Source organism: Pezoporus occidentalis, unplaced genomic scaffold (assembly GCF_034315485.1).
Source record: "Pezoporus occidentalis ecotype Australia unplaced genomic scaffold, CSIRO_AGI_Poc_V1 ctg33, whole genome shotgun sequence".
NCBI lineage: Eukaryota > Metazoa > Chordata > Aves > Psittaciformes > Psittacidae > Pezoporus > Pezoporus occidentalis.
In genome coordinates this window covers 6,100,956-6,113,639 of record NW_026915268.1, presented here as the reverse complement: position 1 = coordinate 6,113,639, position 12,684 = coordinate 6,100,956, and the positions used below count along the sequence as shown (strand labels likewise).

Genomic DNA, 12,684 nt, shown 5'->3' with positions numbered 1-12,684 from the left:
TAAAGCTCATCCAGTCCCAACCCCTGCCACGGGCAGGGACACCTTCCACTAGAGCAGCTTGCTCCAAGCCCCTGTGTCCAACCTGGCCTTGAACACTGCCAGGGATGGGGCAGCCACAGCTTCTCTGGGCACCCTGTGCCAGTGCCTCAGTACCCTCTACTCATGCAGCAGAGCTCTGCTGCTTCCTGCCGTTTGTCTCCTTTGTGGTTTTTTTTAATCACTGCTTTATTAAAGGAGCAGGGTCAGTGCTATCAGATCACTTTGTGAGGATGCTTTGTCAGTCTTGTGCAGCCTTATTGTTTTTAATATTGCTTTGCTGCCAACATCCATGGATTGATTTGCAGATTCTTCTGTTGCCTGTATCAGGAAGTCCCTTTCCCCTCACTCCCCTGTGCTGAGAGAAACAGAGTAAAGGAAGGTAGATGTTATCTGATGCTTCTCAGATACCCAAGTGATTTCTGAGAGCTGCAGAGCCAGTTACTGACTCGTAACTGTGGCTTGTTTTCACACTGTGGATAGATTTATGTGGTTGGGGTATTTTGCAATGGCAAACAAAGGTGCTCACTCAGGGAGAAGCCAGGGGTTCTGCCTTGGTGAGCGGAATTGTCCTTTTTCTGCTCGCAGAAGCCTTCCCTGGGGACATTTCTGTGCTGTAGAGTGGTGCAGGGAGGTGTTTCTGGAGGGGGAGAGTCTTGTGCCCTTCATGGGCTTCTGTAGCTGGGCACGTCGATGGGCCCCAGCTCAGGGTCCACGGGGTGGGTAGCGGATGGGGCAGCTGTGTATGATGTGAAACCTACCTGGTTATTTTTAATGCCTGCCTGTTGCTGTGTCGTGAGTTGAGGCTCAGTCTTGCCTGCATGCAGAACTGTAAAACCCCTTGTGGCCTGCACTAAATGGGATGATGTACTGGAAAAGAGCCAGGCAGAATGAGACTGCTCTCATTTGGGGAGGAAACACAGTTGGTCACTTGGCTGCTTTTGAAAGAGAGAAACGGGGTTACTTGGATATTATTATGTGGTGTATATTCAGCACAGCAGCTTTTAGTTATCATGCATATAACGTGCCTGATTCTTGCCTTAGCTGGGAGCATGGTGGAAGCATGTTCTGTTTTCCATTTGTTTATTTATTTATCACCTTGCTTTCCCTCTCTATGAGGCTTGATATAGGTATAGAGCTTCGGCAGTGTACACACAGCAGAATAACAGATAACTGTGATTTGGTTACGAGGCAATAATTTAAGTCGACAGGTTTAGCTGATAACATAAAACACAAGAGGGGAATAGCATCGGTTTATAAATGTCAGCAGAACCCCTGTGAGTGAGTTGCTGCCTTGAAGCCAGCTCCGGAGCTGTTACTCCATCTAATGTATTATAAGAAGAAATAAACAGATGTCTGAAAAAGTCTGGCTGACCAAGATTAAAGGAGCAGGGCTATAAATTACATTCTTCCTCAGTGTCATGTTAAGGAACTCTCAGGACAGAGCAAGCACGTCCAAGGAAGATGAAGGCAGGACCTCCGATAGATGAGGTTTAGGCTGCAGATGCCTGGACACGTGGGCAGCAGCCAGGTGTGGGGCTGGCTTCTCCAGAGAGCAGGGAAAGTCAGAGTGGTTGTGTGGGAGAGCAGAGCCTCTCCTGCTGCTTCCACAGCTGATAAAAGGATTAAATTGAGAATGGGAATAACACCCTCCTAGCAGCGTGTTGCCACAGGATCAGTGTCTCTTGCGTGTGAAATAAAAGCTGTCACTTTGACATTTATTCCCAATAAATCCCATGTCATTTGTGCAGTGACAAGGGTTTTCTTACCCTCTGGAAGGACTTTACTTTTTGGCTGCAAGGTGAAAAGCTGAGTGAAATGATTCAGGGGCAGGTGGATGGCACGTCCCCATTGGGGACACTAGATGGTCTGCTTAAACCCCATGGCTTTCTCTCAGCTCCATTAAGCCAAGTTGATGCAGTAACACGTATTCAAATCCTTTTACTTGTGGTTTAAACAATTCTCAAGTATGAGAAAAGGGTACCACTGGTTATGGAGGAAGGAGTTCGCTGCCTTCCTCCTCTGCCAGTGCTAGCCTGTTCTGCAGGGGGGTTGCAGCTATTTCTACTCAGTAGGTAGTTAATTTGGAGGTGAGAAATTAATTAGAATGGAAACTCTTCTTTCCCTTTATAAGGAGCAGGGGAGTAGGCCAGGATGAGATCTAGGGTGTGGAGGTCTCTGGGAAGTGAAGGCTGTTCAGTAACAGGCACATGCAATGCATTCTGTTTGCATAGACATCTTTTGTTTTTCTAAGGTGTCAAGGAGAAAAAAGGTCAGAAAATTGCTTAAATATAAACTTGTTTTGATAGGGTTTTAATTAGTTTCGTTTCCCAAATGCAACTTAATATGGACAATAAGTAAAACATTAATTTCTCTAGGAAAAAAGCTATTAAGCGTATGAGTCTGTATTAACAGCACATGAAGCTGTGTAATTGCTTACATACGTTTTGCTCCGGTGCGTGCTCCCAGTTGTTGAGTAGTATCAAATTAAAGGTATCAAAGAGAATCAACTATTTTTAAGGGAAGTGTCTGGAAGCTACATAGTGAAACATGATTAAAATTCAGGTTTTCCAGGTTGCTCATTTAAATCAGCATTTTTAATCACATTGTTCAAGTCAACCCACCCTCAAACACACTATGAATACAGCTCTAAATACCCCAGCCTAAATGAGACTGAAGACCTCATCCTATCTCAAACATCTGGAATGTTTTGTAGTGACTACACCTATCTTTTTGCTGAAAACAGAGCTGTCTCTCTTGGTTTATTTAATAAAGCAGTGTGTTTGTCCTGCTGTGGCGTGAACCTGTGCTGCTGTGCACAGGGGCAAGAAGAAATCCCTGCAGCAACCAAAGCCGCTTAAATACATCAAGGCTGGGATTTCTGCTCTGGGGGTTGGATGGTCTTGGTCGAATCTCATTTAGGGAAGTGTAAAGAAGCAAAGTTTGTGTCTTCTCTGATGGCAGTCTCCTTAATTCGGTTGCTCTGGGTTTGTGTGCACTGGGGTTTGTGTTTTACTTACTGCTGGCTGAAAATAGAAGCCGTGATGTTGATGAGCCAGGGGGTCCCTTGGGCCCTCTGGGGGCTGCTCCCTTACTTCCCCTTCGGTGTATCTTTAAAGCAAAACCCATCAGCCCCCTTCCTCTCCCCTGGCAACCGAGTGCACTAATGTGGCCAGATGCACTGGGAGCACGACAGCCAGAATATACTGTACTCTGCTAAGGGGGACAGTCATGTCTTGCTTGTCTGACAGTTTAGGAGTTGCTTCAGTGAGTGCTGTGCGTGTAACCTGGGCTGTCCCAGAGGTGTGACCTGGCAAGAAAAAGCACTGGCTGTGAGAGGGAAAGATCCAGCTCAGCCCTCGCTTTCTCCCCTGAGTGGTGTTTGTGCCTGTGAATCCCATAATCTCAGCCTGGTTTGGGTTGGAAGAGACCTTAAAGCTCATCCAGTTCCAACCCCTGCCACGGGCAGGGACACCTTCCACTAGAGCAGCTTGCTCCAAGCCCCTGTGTCCAACCTGGCCTTGAACACTGCCAGGGATGGGGCAGCCACAGCTTCTCTGGGCACCCTGTGCCAGCGCCTCAGCACCCTCACAGGGAAGAGCTTCTGCCTAAGAGCTCATCTCAGTCTCCCCTCTGGCAGGTTAAAGCCATTCCCCTTGGCCTGTCCCTACAGGCCCTTGTCCAAAGCCCCTCTCCAGGTTTCCTGCAGCCCCTTTAGGCACTGGAGCTGCTCTAAGGTCTCCCCTTCAGGAGCCTTCTCTTGTCCAGGCTGACCCAGCCCAGCTCTCTCAGCCTGGCTCCAGAGCAGAGCTGCTCCAGCCCCTGCAGCATCTCCGTGGCCTCCTCTGGACTCACTCCAACAGCTCCACATTCCCCTTGTGCTGTTGCCCCAGAGCTGAATCAGGACTGCGGGGGGGGGGGTCTGCCCAGAGTGCAGCAGAGGGGGAGAATCAAGTAGTAGCATCAATTAGCAGCAACCAAATATGGCCTCCTCTGTATCCCAGCACAACCGCTGGCTATCGCTATATGTTTGTCATGAATTGTGACCAAGGAATACCATTGTTTTCTGCAGGCAAACCCAAAGCTTAATGTATTCTGTGTATTTCTGTTGGCAGATATTAGTGATCATATATTCCTTTTAATACAATATTTCCAAACCAACACAGCCTCGCTTCCGTATGCTTGATATTCCGTGTACCTGTCTGTACTCTGCCGGGTGCTTTGATTTCCCTTTGGCAGCTCTACTTTACGCTGTCTACCCTAATCAGCAAATAATTCCCCTTTCTTTAGATTCCAGATCCGCTCCTGATGTGGAGTTTAGTGCTTTTATCAGGAATTGGCCTGGGAAGGAGGAGGGAGCTCATGCTCTGCTGGGCTTGGTCCTGTAGCACAAGCTGGGCTGGTTGCGTAGGGCTGTGTTTGAGGCTGAAGGTGGCATTTCTGTAAGGTTAAAGCAACATTTGTGTCTAAGGGGTGTTGATGGGGGGAAGAGTAGTTAGTGGAGGATTTCCTCCTCCTGTTCACCATGTGGGACAAGGCTTTTATCTCTCTCTTGGGTAGGAGCATGTGCCTTCACCTCATGTTACCTGAACAAAGCTGGAATAGCTCACATGCTCTAAAATAACCCTGCCTTTTCTTATAGGTCAAGCTGTTCCTGCAGGGTCACACGTACGGCTGAACCTGCAGACAGGAGACAGAGAAGTCAAGCTCCCAGACAGTGAAAATGGGAAAAGTGATACAAGAAAAGAGAGAAGAAGAAAAAGGTACGGTGATGCAAAGCATCGGGGTGGGTGGGCTGTGGGATTCATGTCTTTCATTGGAGGCCAGGTTCCCTGATGCACTAAGTTGCTGTCTCTTCCCAAGACTTAATAGCTGGTTTAGGAGTTCATCAGTGCTGAAAACACAGCCTTGTCCTTTGTGATCCCTTCGGGGTGGCGGTAGAAGTGCCCTGAGTGCATGTTCAGAGACACCTTCATGGTTTCTGATGCCACGGCACCGAAACTAAATTTGCAACGTGGCTTCTTTGTATGACTTTCAGTCCTTTGAAATATCTGAGCTTAAACTTTCTGAGCTTGAACTGTCAGAGCACTTGTGAGGGGCTTTGTTTGCCTTGACCTGAGCCAGTACCATGGTGTTAGCTCGGTGCAGTCAGTGGGCTCCAGTGTTCATTTACACATCAGTGCCTGCTGGTGTTCTCCTTCGATCTCACACAACCTTCCTGTACCCACATCTTTAGATTTGTTGTCAAAGTCTCACTGGTGCTGATATTCCCTTTGACACCCTCCTACCAAAGACAGATTTATGGGGGCAACACTGTTTCCTCAAGTGTGGGGGATTTACCTCTGCTTCCCTTGCTCCCCCAGTTCTTCCTTTTCAGAGCATGGAGAAGCTCTTTAGCTTCATGATGCTTCAACAGTTGGCTTTCCTTTTCTCTGTCTAGGAGTGTTTGTGGCTCAGATAAACACTCTCTGAACCAACGAGAGAAGCATAAAGAGCAGCACAAGTCTTAGCACTTCTGTGTGACTTCTGCTCGGATTTACGCTTGCTTTAACTTTGTATATGGTGATCATTAGAACTTCTACTGTAAATCTCTTTGTTAAAGCTTAAAAGTCCTTAGCAGTGATTTAGTGGCAGTGGTGGTTCTTTGTTTTCCCTCTGAAACATTTCCTGCTCTTCTGTACTGCAACATTAAATTCAGAGGCATAAATTAATACTAGAATCCCAGCCTGGTTCGGGTTGGAAGGGACCTTAAAGCTCATCCAGCTCCAACCCCTGCCACGGGCAGGGACACCTTCCACTAGAGCAGCTTGCTCCAAGCCCCTGTGTCCAACCTGGCCTTGAACACTGCCAGGGATGGGGCAGCCACAGCTTCTCTGGGCACCCTGTGCCAGCGCCTCAGCACCCTCCCAGGGAAGAGCTTCTGCCTAAGAGCTCATCTCAGTCTCCCCTCTGGCAGGTTAAAGCCATTCCCCTTGGCCTGTCCCTACAGGCCCTTGTCCAAAGCCCCTCTCCAGGTTTCCTGCAGCCCCTTTAGGCACTGAATCTGCTCTAAGGTCTCCCCTTCAGGAGCCTTCTCTTCTCTGGGCTGGACCAGCCCAGCTCTCTCAGCCTGTATTCACAGGAGGCTGTCTTCATAGTCACCTATTTTTATTGTATTAGGTCCTGAGATTTTGGGTCAGTGTGCAGATTATGGAGACTTTTTTGACTTTCGGGGTGAGGTGTCTACAAATCGCACACAAAATATAGCACTGAGACTCATCTCTTCTTGAGTGTGGAGGTTTTTTTTTTTTGTGTTTTAAACGAGATGCTTGGAAATTCAACACTCTTAGTTCCTTTTCTCCTGACACTTTCCATTGCTAGTACATCACAATGAAAATATTACAGATGCAAGTGTTCACTCATACCATGTTTTGTTTTGTTTTCTCTGCAAGGCTGGGCAAGGTAGATGTTGACTCAACTTCATTCACATCTCAGGAGCTCAAAAAGGCACTGGCTAAAATGAAGGAAAGTGAGAAGGCAGAACGAAAGGTAAGGAGAGATTGCACAAGGATATGAACACCCTGTATTACATGTCTCTAGAAATAGGACTACTAAAGTAATTGCTTGGGAAAGTACTGTGCAGACACATCTTTCTGTGATTATGGACCCAAAATGCCTTTGCTAGCCTGCTGGTGATATATTTGCCTGGGAAACTCACCCCTTTTTGTCCTAATTTTGGATTTTATGTAAGAATGGAAAATTTTTGTCCAGTTCCATTTTATTAACTTTAAACTTCAAGGCCTTGTGCTGCAAGCTGCTAACAAGTACTTCAATGTACTCTTACAGTTGAGGGTGTTTCTCAGTAATAATCATCCCATGGGCTGTTGGGGGGAGAGGGGCTGCAGTGGTGGAATGGGCTGGGATCAGCAGTTTACTGATAAGAGGGATGTGGAGCTGTTGGAGGGAGTCCAGAGACAGGCTGAGAGAGCTGGGCTCTAGGATTCTTGCTGTACCAATGCTCAATTGAAGCTATGGGGTCTTTCATTTGAACCAAAGCAGGTATGGTCAGGAAGCTCTCCAGTGCGATGCTGTTTCCCTCAGTTTTCTGATAGCAATGTGATTAGACCTGAATGAATAATGAAAAACCAAATCTGTTGCACACACTGGTGTGAAGCCAGGGGCTGATTTCCTTTGTGGTGTTTGCATGTATGTTTGTCCTTTGATTTGATTTATTTATTCAACTGCCACTTGGTTCACAGGAACATCTGCAGTCCCCCAGTGTGGACTGGACTGCAGCATGGAGGTCTTTGTGAAGAAAGTTACCTTGCTGCTCACTGTCATCCTTGGTTTAGGTCTCAGTCTCATACCCTGGGTAGTAAAACCCAAATGACCACGGTGAAGCATAGGCTGACATTAACTTATATAAGCTCCAAGTTTCCTATTTAGTTACAAATAGTCCACAACCCAAAGTAAAATAGAATAAAAGTGCTGCTTCCAGCCCTCACCAGGCTTGGAGCTGGTCCCTAGCCACTGGCATGACACTCGGGGGATGAGACTCATCAGGATGGCAGCCTTTCTCCCCTCTTCCCTCAGCAGTATTTCCTTAGGCCCTAGTCCTCCTGCTGCCTTGGTGCTGGCTCAGTCAAAGGAGAACTGTGTATGAGTCAAGGCTTGGAGTTATAAGAAGTCTTTTACCCCCCTGTCTGGCACCAGGGCATATACAAGTTTACTTATGCAGCAGCCAGCATCAGTAATAGCAGGACTCCTTAAAATGAGTGTCATTTAAAGGCAAAAATTAGTGATCATCTTTTATGTGAAAATAAGCCATTTTTTAACAAGCCCTGTTAGAGGACAGCTGTTGTCCCAGCAATGGGGCTCCAACCAGCTACACCTAATGCACCTAAAGTACTCCATTTAAAATCACTCCTGCAGGGAGCACATTCATCCTCAAAGTAACTGTGTCAGAGTAAATTGAGTTACACCAAGCGTGCTCCCATCACCACTCTTGCAAAAGCAGTTCTGTGCGGCTGCGGTGGGGATGGTGGTCTGTGCAACTCCATGGTACCTACAATAATTAGGCCAGCAGTCATTAGTGCTGATTATAGGGCTGCAGTTAGGTGACCATGCTGTCACTTCCATCAGCCAGGGTTTTTCTCTGCAGTGGCTCCAGCCTTGGCTGCTGTTCACACCCAGGGCAGTGTTTGCAAGGGGGAGCGCTGCATGTGCAAACCCTTGAGTTGGGGTCACTCCTGTGTAAAAACGTATTCTCATGTTTGTGACACAATCCCTTTCAAAGGGGGCTTTCTTGCTTCTCCTGCTCTTGGGGCAGCCCATCTTCAGTGTGAGCTCACTGCTTTCTCTGTCCCCTGCAGCAGCAGGCACTGCCCCTGCCTGTCCCAGTGCCACCAGTGCTTGTGCTGGAGAATCAGAATCATGGAATCATTTAGGTTGGAACAGGCCTTTAAGATCAAGTCCAACCATTCCCCAGCACTGCCAAGGCCACCGCTAGCCCATGGCACTGAGGCCTCCTCTACACGGTGTGTGAACACTTGCAGGGACGGTGACTGCAGCCCTCCCCTGGGCAGCCTGTTCCAATGCCTGAGCACCCTTTGGGGAAGGAATTGTTCCTCAGCTCCACCTAAACCTGCCCTGGTGGAGATTGAGGCCATTTCCCCTTGTCCCATCCCTTGCTCCTTGGGAGCAGAGCCCAGACCCCTCCTGGCTCCATCCTCCTGTCAGGCAGTTGTAGGGAACGATCAGGTCCCCCCTGAGCCTTCTCTTCCCAGACTAAACCCCCTCCATTCCCTCAGCTGTCCATCTTCTCAGTTCCTGCCAGCTCTGGGGCTCTCTTAGATCTCTGACAGTCTTTTCCTTCTCACCATGTGCCTTTCCAGAGCTCTCTGTTCATCGCAGCCCTTGGGGTGCTGTCTGTGTGAGGGAGATGAGCCATGCTGCAGGACAAGCTATCTGCTGGCCAAGCCCCGTGGCATGGCAGTTCAGCTGTCCCCATCTTATAGCTGGTCCTCCCGTTTCTCTTTCTGACAGATTCTGTCCCTGATGGTGAGTGCACACGATTCCCTTAGGGATGAAGCCATCCTGAGTCGTGTTAAGCATTGCCCAGAGAAGCTGTGTCTGCCCCATCCCTGGCAGCGTTCAAGGCCAGGCTGGACACAGGGGCTTGGAGCAACCTGCTCTAGTGGAAGGTGTCCCTGCCTGTGGCAGGGGGTTGGAACTGGATAAGCTTTAAGGTCCCTTCCAACCCAAACCAGGCTGGGATTCTATGAAGCAATTGGGATGATGAATGCATCTTTGTATGTGTCCAAGGAGATCTTGATGTTACTGGCGTGGAGTCACAGGGCAGTTCAGGCTGCAAGGGACCTCAGGAGGTCTCCAGCCCCATCTGTGGCTCCAGGCAGGGTTGGGAGATCAGGGAAGTTGCTGAGGGTTTGCAGTCAGGTCTTGAGAACACTGACTTGCAGGCAAATGGAGAACAGCAGTGATGCCTGCCTCTGGCCTTGACGTTGTTTTGGAAGGCCCAAAACTGGTGTACAAAGCTCTCAGTACAGGCCTGGAAAGTGCTTGCTGATACCAAAGTGGGTATTTTACAGATAACTAGGCTCCTTGGCTTCTCAGAAGGACCCTCCAACACTGCCCTGCATCTCTGATGCTCAGCAGTAAATCCTGTTTGAATGGACAGCCAGGTTCCCTTAATAAATAAGGGGCTGGGGTTTCTTCCTACATGTTTCTTGTCTCTCTTTGTCAACTCCCTTCAGACCTGGTTTCCTCCTTTTGCTTTCAAGGCCCATGAGGACGAGGTGAGGAAGAAGTTCCGGCCCATCGAGCAGCTGAAGGAGGAGTTTGAAAAGCTGAACATGAAGATGGAGACAGATTATGAAATTATGGTGAAATTAATCAGCAAATTCAACAGCTCTGCCTCCACGCTGGATGAAAAAGTGGCGGCGCTTTATGATCTTGAATATTATGTTCACCAGGTAACAAAAACGCATTAGGAACTACCATGTAAAATCCAGGGGATACGGTGTCATAAATGTGGTTTTATTTTTCTTATCAGTATCAGGTAATACAAATTGCTTAATTATCATAATCCTGGGACAATAACAGGCAGCAGAGGGCTACTGCAGGCTTATTTTATACCTGAGTTGAAATAAATCACTGCTCGTGCTGGTAGCGAGCAGTTTCCTAAGGGTGAGTGTTGCTTGATTTGTTGGGTGATTTTCTTGCCCTCTCTTTTCCTTCTTTTATATGTTTAATGTTACAAAATGGGGGTTTATCTGGAATAAGTAGAGTGGTGGCTGCTAAGAAAAGAATTATCTTCTCACTCCTTCCGCAGAAGGAGTCTGTGGCTGCAGGTAAGCGCCCATCCCTCAGCTCACAGAGAATGTCTTTGTACCAGGGGAGATGACAACCACCCAAAAAGCTGTGTTTTGTCTTGGTGTGAGTAGGAAGTGACATATAGAGCCTCTCTTACAGCTGCACTGGTGGTGCCAGTCACTGAAGGCTCAGGTGAATGGCGAGTTGCTGAGCATCAGCCAAGCTGTGCTAATGGACTCTGTGAGGTTGAGTGTATTTCCTGAACCCCCACTTCCTCAGGTTTATGCCCTCTCCCTCTGATCTCTCTTGCTCTGCTTTCAGCTTGCACATCTCTACCTCCTGTTGGCTGCAGCTGCATGCACAGTGCTCTCTTCCTTTTTGCTCGGGTGGGTGTCTGAGCATGGAGGCTCTGTCCTGCCTTGTGGGAAAGGACTCTTTGGGAAAGGCTTCTCCCTCCCCAGTGACTGGGAGAGTCTGGAGCAGACCGTGAGAGTTTCCAGCATCACTTTCAGTGACTTTATCATTGCAGAGGGTGAATGGAGCAACTCTGGAGATGCCAGTGCAAGACCTTTCACTTCTTAAAACACAATTGTGGTATTTTGGGGGAAGGTAGCTGAAGGAATGTGCTGCTGAGAGAGGGAGTCCATGCACCAGCTAATAGAACTGTTTTTTTCCAGAGCTCTTTGTCTTGAGTTTCCACACTGAATCTGTCATACACATGCAGAGGCTTCCTTGCTGTTTGTTCTTGATGCTTTTGTTTCACTGATGGCATCTGTCTGACTCAGAGAATAAGTGTGAACAATGGGCACCCAAAGAGCTTCGTATTTATACTCAGGGCTAATTCTGTCTGGTTAAGGATGCCAGAGCATCAGGCCAGCATGCTAAAAAGCAACCCCCAAACTCCATGGAATGCTTTGGATTCCAGTGTGCCAGTCTGAACTATTCCAGCATAAAATCCTGCCTGCTTGCAGCGTGGGATGGGACAAACAATGTCAGAAAGGCAAGAGGAACAGGGACTGGAGCATCAAAGGGAACCACATCCAGCATCAGAGGGGTCAGAAAGGGGGAATGGCAGGGAGGCTGGCAGGAGCACAGAGGACCCCTTTGTGCATCGATCACAACGTTGCTCTGTGCCTGCACTGTTGGGGCAGATGGCTGGGCAGCACCTTCTCATCAGGCAGGAAGCTGATAAGAAATATGACTTGTCTCTAAGCCAGCATGGCTTTTCCTCCTCTTTCTTCTTCCAGCCAGTTGAATGCATCCAGAGCATTATCTCTGCTTGGTACTGACTTTAGCAGCACTGGCTTAATGTAATTACTGAAGAGCAGCCAAATACCCTTGTGCCGCATAACCCTGGAAGGGCTGGACTTGTCAGAGTCCTCTGCAGTGAGCACATCCCCGCTGCGGAAGGATGGGATCCTCGCAGGTGAGGGTGGCCCTGTGGGACCGGTGACAGCTCTGCTGCTCCCTCGTCCCCCACCTCCATCTGAATGGTAATGTGCCACTGCTATTGGTGATCGCTCAGCTCTCAGCTGCCCTTCTGCTGTCTCCAGGGCACAAGATGCCCTGTCAAGTGGAAAATGCCATGCCCTGTAGGGATTGCAGGCAAAGGGTGCTCTCTGCTCTGTGGTGTGGTGATGAGCATCCTGGAGCGCTGGGACATGGAGCAGTGTGGGCTTGCCGTGAGGGAGCAGAGGGGAAGCTGTGGCTGATGAAGAGATGATCTCTCCTGCTCATGAGGAGGCAGCCCAAGGGCTCTGTGTTTGCTCAGCTTTTGGTTGCCAGCTCTGGTTTGCTTCTTATCTGTCAGGATTCAAGTCGGCGTGGTTGGGAGCCCATCTTGGAGGAGCAGGAAGGTTTGGATTGCGAGGTTATCCATAACACATAAAAAACAAATGCAAATGTGAAGAGGCCAGAGCATAACTCATTTATAAACAGAATTCACAGTGCTTGCACAGCAGTGTACAGAGCCAAGACCCATGCTTAGGCGTTGCAGGCTCTTTCTCTCAATTATTTACTCTCCTTATCTTCCCCTCTCCCCTCCTCTGACATGCTACACCATTTCTTACTGCTAATTTCCTCTCCATCGCATACAGTTGACATGCTGCTTTCCTTGCTCTCATTTCCTAACATCTTCTCTCCTGCCTTCCCTCCCAGTTTTCTTTCTCTTCTGATTCAAAGCTGCTCCCTGCATAACTGCTGTCATATTCCTTCTTCTCCCACCCTTCTCCTCACCCATTTTGCCTGTGTACTTTACTCAAGAGCTCTTTTGATCTTTGGCTTTCTTCTGTGCTGATTTCAGTGGACTGAAGCGAGGCAGGAGCTGCTGCCTCACAG

At 48.5% G+C, this 12,684-nt stretch overlaps 1 protein-coding gene across 5 annotated transcripts in view; it reads left to right on the top strand.

Annotated features, from left to right (window-relative positions):
* The window catches only part of SIL1 (SIL1 nucleotide exchange factor), a 198,853-nt gene that overhangs the window by 148,017 nt on the left and 38,152 nt on the right, over window positions 1–12,684 (top strand). For all 5 annotated transcript variants that reach the window (XM_062629274.1, XM_062629273.1, XM_062629272.1 and 2 more), the window contains 3 exons: window positions 4,679–4,799; window positions 6,468–6,564; window positions 9,816–10,007. In XM_062629274.1, coding sequence (XP_062485258.1) covers window positions 4,679–4,799; window positions 6,468–6,564; window positions 9,816–10,007 — 410 coding nt within the window. The remainder of the gene's footprint in view (window positions 1–4,678; window positions 4,800–6,467; window positions 6,565–9,815; window positions 10,008–12,684) is intronic.